This window comes from Ictalurus punctatus, chromosome 29 (genome assembly GCF_001660625.3).
Source record: "Ictalurus punctatus breed USDA103 chromosome 29, Coco_2.0, whole genome shotgun sequence".
Classification (NCBI taxonomy): Eukaryota; Metazoa; Chordata; class Actinopteri; order Siluriformes; family Ictaluridae; genus Ictalurus; species Ictalurus punctatus.
In genome coordinates this window covers 950,179-959,087 of record NC_030444.2, presented here as the reverse complement: position 1 = coordinate 959,087, position 8,909 = coordinate 950,179, and the positions used below count along the sequence as shown (strand labels likewise).

General features: G+C 40.0%; 1 protein-coding gene across 1 annotated transcript; it reads right to left on the bottom strand.

Annotated features, from left to right (window-relative positions):
- Positions 1-1,125: 1,125 nt before the first annotated feature.
- On the bottom strand, positions 1,126-4,381 carry fgf20a (fibroblast growth factor 20a). Its single transcript, XM_017461102.3, has 3 exons — positions 4,031-4,381; positions 2,922-3,025; positions 1,126-2,788 (listed from the first exon to the last, which is right to left on the bottom strand). The coding sequence occupies exons 1-3, from the start codon at positions 4,296-4,298 to the stop codon at positions 2,543-2,545; spliced, it is 618 nt and encodes a 205-aa protein (XP_017316591.1). The 5' UTR covers positions 4,299-4,381; the 3' UTR covers positions 1,126-2,542.
- Between the last annotated feature and the right edge of the window lie 4,528 nt (positions 4,382-8,909).

Below are 8,909 nucleotides of genomic sequence, written 5' to 3'. Positions count from 1 at the left end.
TGATGTGACGTCTGAATGTTGATGTCCACTTTGATCTTCATTCCCTTCGATGCATAAAGCCTTACCGATGATGATGTACTTTGAAGAACCTGAAATATCGATGGTAGTCGTAGCTCTATAAAGTCCTCCTAAATTGAAGCTTGTCACAGTCCTGGAACAGCCAGAGAACTGCGTCCAGGCCCTGAAGCAAGGTCTCGAAGCCTCAAACTGCTGCAGACTGCTCAATCGATACTGGTGTACAATGGTTGACCCTGACCTCTGACCCCACCTCCTTCCAGATTGGGATTTGTAAAAGAGCATGTAATTGTATACGTATAATGACAATAGAAACCCAATAAAACTCTTATTATTAATCGTGAGATCCACTCTAGAACCCGGGGACCGGTTTAAGACTCTAAAGTGGTTCTGGACACACCTGGAGTTCTCCTAGTACCAGTAGGGATGGACAGTAATACTATGCAAACTGGTTTTACACCAATAACATTATACCAGATTAGATAAGAGTAAAACTACATAACGTGCTTTTTATCCATTTATTGTTACATTTGATGTTGTGGAACGTCCATGAGACAAGTTTAGTTCCTGTTATCACTTACGTTATAGCAGCTATAAACCGTCCCTCACTATCCCCTCTCTCGAAGTTAATAAAGCACTGACACTGGAGACTCCTTCCGTAAACGTTACATAAACTTCTCCTTACATGAATCCAGCACTGCGGTGAGAAAACATCTTGAGGTTTTTCAATCTTTTACACCGTTTCAGAAGCGGTAAAGTCTAAATCTGCATCGCTCGAGATGGTTGCGTTGGAATAGCTTTGGGGTTGTTGTGGGGTTTTTTTTTTTATTAATTTTTTGGTCGTTCCTTTCCTTTTATAACTTCCTGTTTATAAAAGAGCGAGAAGAAAGCAAGAGGGATAAAACATCTCGCTTTGTTCTCGCGAACCATCGCGACTTTGTTGGCAAAAAAAGCGTCAATTCTAATCGGTTAAGTCCGCCTCCGTATAAACCCGTCCTCCTTGTTTAACGTCGTCCAGTCTTTTTGTCCATAATCAGATACTCAATAACCTTTCACCTCTGACCCGTGACCTTGCAGTCCTATAGAAAGAAGAGACCAAACCATCTGAAATTGTTTTTAACTGTCTTTAATTCCTGAACGAGCTCCAGAACATTCTGGAAAGATCTTGCTTCGTGTGTGTGTGTGTGTGTGTGTGTGTGTGTGTGTGTGTGTGTGTGTGTGTGTGTGTGTGTGTGACATGAGAAAACAGGAAACAAACCAAGCATGGCGGTGAACATGAAACAACGGCAGAATTTTTAGAGTCAAGCCAGCTCGAAAACTCCTCTATGAAAATACTTTCAGGATAATCCAGTGTCTTGAAAATAACTTCCTTTTTTTCCCCCATATTCTATAGACCTGTAAAAAATATACTTTGGAAATAAATAAATATATAAAATAAATATATGTCTTGAAAAAAAAAGAAAAAAAGCATAAATTATAGACTAAAAAAATGGAACATTTGGTAGAGGTTTAATGCGAGTGTTTGAACAGAACAGAGTCCTGACACAGCTGGAAATTCCTTCAGAAGCTTTCCAGAAATTTCAGTGGTAGATCACTGACCGTCCCGTCATCTTCCCATACGCAGAAGATGCTGCTCGACAGGGAAATCATTTCCTGGTCCAAAATATCAATGTCCGTGTCTTATTTCCAAAACTCGAGAGAGTCTAACCGTGTCCTTGTTTTAAAGGATGTTCCAGAAGTAGTAACATCTTCCCAGAAGAAGCTCCATCGTCATTATCCAAAACCGCACATTTGATCTGATCTCCTGAAAAATTCGCCTCTTTATGTCAAAGTTTGTTAACATGCCACGTGAACCAGCTGCTTCTCGTTTCTCAGGTTCGGTCCCAAATCGGGGGCTTTGAAGGGATATACGACATCCTTTATGTCCATTAAACTGATTATTGACTCAATATAACCCTAGATCAGGGTGGATCTTTCTAGAAGTGCGTCCCCTTAACGTGACGGGACCATTTACACTCCAGGATGAAGGGTTCTGTGGAAATAACAGATCTTTCCCAGACATCTTCTCAACCATGGAGACATTTTATGCTCCAACCAGAAGGACGCCTCAGATGGACAAACGGTTCATTTCCTGCACCAGATGGGGGCAGATGTTTTTCACAAGTCTGTCTCGAGACAGCCAAGCAGTTTCCCAACAGAGTAATCTTCCATTCTCAAGAAACAAGGGCTGTGATGGATGTTTGGTGAACTTCATGTCCAATAATTAGACCGTCATACCTAAACCAGATGATGACAGATCCCTCTTGAGGTCTGTCCTCTTCAACATGAGTGAGCGTATATCCTCCATATAAAGGGATTTGTGGATGTTTGGCGATGTTTTGTGCTAACACATTATCTGCTCAATTGTACCCACCAAAATGGTAGATCGTTCCAGGAGTGTATCTCCTGAGCTGGAGTAACCTTTTTATGCCCCGAAAAACGAAGGGCTTTCGTTGATGTCCAGCATTTCTGAGACGCAAACCTCGTCTCAGCTTTGTCCCAGGGTGTCTTTGTAAAGCTCGGGCACGCGGTCTGGGTCGACAGGTCGTGGGAGGAAGTGCGTGAAGCGCTGGTACCTCCTGGATCGAGCACCGTCTCGCGAAGTGCCATCTTTGTTCAGAGCGACGAAGTAGTGTGGCCCTTGCTCACCGTGCCGGTACAGGTTGGACGAGTAGGTGTTGTACCAGTTCTCCTCGAAGTGCTCATGGAAAACACACTCTGCCGTCAGCTTTTCCTGCAGGAGATAAGAAGAAAAGTAATGAGGTTAGCGACGAGGTTAAAAGATAGTGACGGTACTTTACTACTGCCCCCTGTTGGTTGATTCGGGTTACTACAGGATACTACTACTGCTACAGGATCACACTCACCGATCCGTACAGATGCCCTTTGCTGTCCATGGCCAGGTAGAAGCCACTATCAACACCACGGATGCTCACCAACCCCACAGCCAGGCTGATAAACTCCAGAATACCTGCATGAGAGGAAAAGAAAAGTAAAGACACAGGTTTAAATTTCAAAATCTTTTTTTTTTTTTTTCATACATAACACAAACAATTCCAACAAATGAGCTGGAGGAAAGACGTGAGGAAATACCGCAGTAATATTAAGCTACAAAATAAATGTCCCAGGGGAAACTTTTCCTTTTTAAGGATGGTACCCTTATCTTTTTTTCACCTCCCTATCTTAGAAAAGGTGTTCCTTTACTTTAAGTGTACCTCTACCACTTAGTGCCCTTTTCAGCTCATTTGCATATGTATGAATTTCTCATGAGAGTTGAGATGTAAACAAAAATAAACCTCCCATAACATATACAGTGGTAAATGTTTGGTACCTTTGAACCTAAAAGTGTACCTTTCCTTGCCATGTGATGCGAGTGGTACCATCAAGGGTTCATCTTTTATTTGGGAAAGTGTACGTTGTACTTTTAATACGCTTTTAAAGTATAAATGGTACTCAGCGTTCCTTAATGTCCTTAATTTATGCACCTTTAAAGGTGAAAGATACACACTAAAGGTACTAAAGATCCCAGTGACGTGGTACTCTTATTTCTGGGGGTGTAAAATATTTGGTGCTTTGGTTAATAAACCGATTGCATTTAAGCTTGGAATGTTGTTGTGGTGAGAAATTTCATATCCAAATGTAAATCAAAAGGTACCATGGTGTGAGGTGGTACCTTTTAAGCGTAAATCTTTCGTACCTTTAGTATAGAAATGTGTGTGTGGGACAGCTTTAAGACTTTACTCGAAAAGCTACTCACGTGCACTGTATACATACATGCAGGTGAAAGATTATAGGTACAAAAGATAAGCGACAAGGAAAGGTACTGTTTAGTACTCTTTATGACTGAGAGCGCACCAGTACTAGTACTAATAGGCTAGTTCAATATGCAAAGGTTTTTCAGAATAATTTTTGAAAAGCATGATGTAATAATAATAATAATAATAATAATAATAATAATAATAATGTTTCCCCGTACCGAATCTGCTGTGGTCCATCCTCGTGCCCTGCACGCTTCCGTCCGGCAGGATCTCCAGGTGGAACCCGGTTCTGCAGTACAGCTGCCGCCGCCGAAGGACGCCGCGGAGGTGCGCGAACTCTGCCGGGGGCGAGAGCGCGCTGCGCGAGAGCCGCTCCGCCGCCGGGGCCAGGTGCGCGTGCAGGAAGAGAGAACCGGGAGTCGCGACGGAGACGTGTGAAGAGAATCCGCTGCTGCTGGGACCACCAACCACGAGCGCACCCATCATCACGAGAAAAGTTACCGGAGAGGAGAGTGTGCGCGCGTGCTCTAGTCTGCTTAATAAGACTCCTTATTCCTGATGCACGAGCCTTTAAATACGTCCCGTAGCCTATGCGAAAGCAAGAGCCTATGACGTATGCAAATGACACCCCCCGCGCCCCCCCCCCCCCCAGCTCACTGATCTCCCGTTTGACCCGTTAACTCCTCGACCGTTTGATCCTCCCTCGCGTTTGATGATCTGACGGTTTCATCACGTGCTCATCATCCACCATCCATCCCATAACACACACACACACACACACACGAGATCTATATGTTGTTTTAAAAAATAATAATACTTAATTAATTAATAATTAAATATATTTTTGTAAGTGCTGCACGAGGGAAGTGAGAGACACAAACGTGCAAAAGAAAGAAATAAAAAGTCGCAGATGAAGAAATGGAGGAAGGGATTGAGGGGTGAAGCTCGCGCGCGCTCCCCCAACCGAGCGGCTATACGGGAAAGCGCGTGGCCTGGACAGAATCGTGAAGTGGCGCGCGAGGCAGCAGGTGGAAGCGAACGGGAGAAGGAAGAAGAAGGAGGGAGAGAGAGAGAGAGAGAGAGAGAGAGAGAGAGAGAGAGAGAGAGAGAGAGAGAGAGAGAGAGAGAGAGAGAGAGAGATTTTTAAATCCCTGTTTCATTTTATTTTTGCACGTGGAGGTGGAACTTTACAGACCTCTACAGTTCCTCTGAGGTTCTTTGGGTGGTCCTACTCTTTCAAAGAAATGTTCCTTTGTTGAAGAGAACCCCTCTGTGGTAGGGCTCCACACAGAACGTTTCAGATTTCTCCTGAGGGATAAACCTCCGCTACAATAATCCTTTATTGTTCTCCATTAAAAAAAAAAACGAATGCAAATTAGGGTGCTTTTAGGAGTAATATTTATCTTTCCACTTTGCACTACATTTTCAAAAAGGGGTTCTTCAAAGGTTCTTTGGATGCTTAATGGTTTTATCCTTTCAAAGAGGTTCTACTTTGAACCCCAATGAGAACTCCTTTGTTGTAGGGTTCCACAAAGAACCATTAAGGTTTCTACTGATGGCCAAATCCAAGAATCTTTCAAAGTCCATTAAACACTCCAAAACCCTTGAGGAGGACCCTTTTATAACCTTTTTATTTAAAAGAGAACCCTCTGTGGTAGGGTTTCACCACAGAGCAAGCCAAAGAATAGTTAGGTGTTCTCAATTGATCAAACATCTGACAAAAGAATCCATTAAAAGGTTCTCCATTTACCAAAATAAATGTTGTTAAAATCTCAGTTAAATCCATGGTTCCTGAAGGCACTTGTAAAAAATTGTTCTTCAAAGGTTCTTTGGATGGTTAATGGTTCTAGCCTTTCAAAGGGGTGCTACTTTAAACCTTCTGTCAAAGAGAACAAAGAGAAAACAAAGAGAAAACTTTAAATAGAAAGAAGAAACTTCTGATTAAAAAAAAAACATTATGGTTCTCCATTTATCAAAATATATATTTATTCCTTTAAATCCATATTAAAGTTCTTCTCGAAATGATTTGTGTTTTAAGCTTTAAACTTTGCAATCAGAGAATCCAGGCCTCTTTTCACCACGCTTATAAAAGTTCCTCAAAGGTTCTTTGAGGGTTCTTTTCAAAGGTTAATGGTTCACGGGTAGTGCAAAGAAGTTCCACTTTAAACTCTTTGTCAAAGAGAAACCTTCTGTTGGATGGTTCCACAGAGAACCATTAAGGTTTCTCCAGAGGGAGGAACAAGAACAAAAACAATATATGGTGAAGTTTAAAGACGAAACAATCAACCATACCAAGAACCCTAGAGGAACTAAATATGTTCAACTTTAAAAAAAAAAAAAAAAAAAAAAAATTATGAAAGAGAGCATCTCTGTTGTAGGGTTCCACCAAACAACAAACCAACAAGCAATAAACCTAAAAGAACTAAAAACAAAAGAAAAAACATCCAAAGAACCCTCGAGGAACAGTTTTGAGGGGTTCTACTGTAAACCTTTAAAGGAGAACCCTTGAGGAAACAGAAATGAAACTCTTAGAAATAAAAGAGCTTTTGTAAGGGTTCATTACGTAATTAATGGTTCTTATCTTTATCTGTTGCTGATACTCTGATATTAGGTCTGGTTCTACATAGAACATTTAGAAATGAATGAAAGAACCCTTTAGGGTCTATACAAAAGGTTTTCTTTTCAGAGTGCATTAAGACAAACACTTCAGTGTGAATGTAACAAAGAGAACATGTGCAGGTTTGAAAGGAAAACAAGGCAGATGTGTTGCACATCTGTGCATCAGCCCCGCCCCCTCATCAACACCCCCCCCCCCCCCCCACACACACACACACACGTCACCCCTCCTCTCGCCCCGCCCCCTTACCCACAATGGCTTTTTGCTCTAATTTGCCCTTTGAATAAGAGAATCAAAGAGTCGAGAGAATCACTTCAAAGTGAATCAGTGCTGTTCCGAGTCATTAAGAGCGAAGCAGAGAGAAGACACGAACTCCTGATGGGAAAATCTCTCTGATTCTCTGATCCAGGCTCGGAAAATTCCCCAACACAGCAGATAACAACATGTTCAGGACTTAGATCTGAAAGTCAGCAGTTCTTACAGTACTTAAACACGCAGGTATTAGCCTATAACATCTCATCTATACAATATATATAACAATACATATAATATTCACTATTACATGCTGATATATAAATATTACTCTTATTAACCCTAGTTATCAGATTACACACACGCGCATATACATGTATACAGTGTTCTATACATTATTCAAATATTTAACATCTTTATATTAGCAATTACTTCTTCTTTTTTTTATTTAGTTTATGTTAATGCCTTTTACATTTTATGGTATGCATCATATTTTAATACTTGATTGTACGTCATATCATGAAAATTGCTCTATTGATAAAGTTTATTATTCTTGTTTCCATTATTTGCATATGAGTGTAATATAATATATTATAATAAATATATTATCTCAATACATTTCCTGATCTTTATCATTGTCACAGCCATTCCAGATGAACCACAGATGAAAAACTACAGGCTGTATAATCACATGTGGAGCATTATCCATCCAGATGTGAAGATGTTAGACATGGTATAACATTTCCGTCTCATTTCTAATAATGATATTCATTTCTAATGAATGCTGAATATGCATTAAAGCCATGCTGTCTTATGCAAATTATTGGCATAGCATGCTTTATATATATATATATATATATATATATATATATATATATATATATATATAATGCTTATATATAGCTATACGTTTGAAGTATAACGTTCCTATAGGCCTAGTCACTGTGTGTTTATGTAAGAAGCCTTAAATAGACTGTAATGCATTAAATAGCGTTAAACAGGTGCGCGCGCGCTCGTTTCGCGTTTATGATCAAACCAAAAATCGATGCGAAAACAATAAAAGAATCTCCGATACGAAGCGGGTCGATGGAGTTGTCGAGTTCAAATAATAATAATAATAATAATAATAATAATAATAATAATAATAATAATAATAAGTCCTAGCAAAAATAAAAGAAAAAGAAAAGCGCGTGACGTGATTGTTCTCCGGGGGTCAAAGCGCCTTAAACGGAGGGCACGCGCCGGGGGTGTTTTTGCATAATTGTTCATCACGGGGTAAAAAGGGGACACAAACAGGGGGCAGAACAGATGCTCCTTCTGAATTATACAGCCATAATGTCTTTACGAGCCCAGTCAAGCGTGTGAGTTTTTATTATTTAGTTATTTATACATTTGTTTTTGCACTTGATGGTACCTGCCTTGCACGAGGCATAGAGGAATCTCTCTCTCTCTCTCTCTCTCTCTCTCTCACACACACACACACACACACACACACACACGTGCGCGTGTTCAAAGACGCATATAAGTGCTGAGCAACTGGAGAAACACGAGGTCATGTGATTGCTCTGGACTCTGATATCACTCACAAATGCATTAAATAGATTTGGAGAAAGACAACTCTGAATTTCCATCAGTTGCATGTTTTATATAAACATATAATGCATTTTAAATGTTATATATATATATATATATATATATAGTATATAGTTGTTTTGCTAAATTATATATCCTTAGTGTTATTGTTTCTGGGCTCCTCTTCAGGTGCTTATATTCAGAATTCAGGATTTTGCCAAAAATGAATGGATGAATCTTAAATATCTTGCTGCTGGTTCATTATAAGGGATGTCTAAAGTTAATTTACCGTGAGGTATTTATAATAAATAAATAAATACATAAATGGTGGAAGGTGGTGGATATGTCCTCTAGCTAAGCAGAGTATTAACGTTAACTCGTATGCAGAATAAAACACTGTGTGTGTGGTGCTGTTATAGGAAAATAATCAGCGACATGCTGGTGTGATGAAGCCGATTCTTTTTCTCCAACAGCACATGAAGCACTGAAGTGTTTTTATTCCTCTTATACTACAAAAGTTTAGCGTTTAACGCTTAACAATACATACACACGACTGACATGGACTATGCATTTATAACAATGTTCAAATGCACCACACTGTTATTCATGACTTCATGCATCAACGATGGCGATTAATACTGGTGTTAATGACGGAC

Excerpts from the sequence above, each read along its gene's own strand:
- fgf20a (XM_017461102.3), bottom strand. The coding sequence starts at position 4,298 with ATGATGGGTGCGCTCGTGGTTGGTGGTCCCAGCAGCAGCGGATTCTCT. Across the intron at positions 3,026-4,030 it reads GATGGACCACAGCAGATTCG|GTATTCTGGAGTTTATCAGC; the intron begins GTACGGGGAAAC and ends CCTCTCATGCAG. Across the intron at positions 2,789-2,921 it reads AAGGGCATCTGTACGGATCG|GAAAAGCTGACGGCAGAGTG; the intron begins GTGAGTGTGATC and ends TATCTCCTGCAG.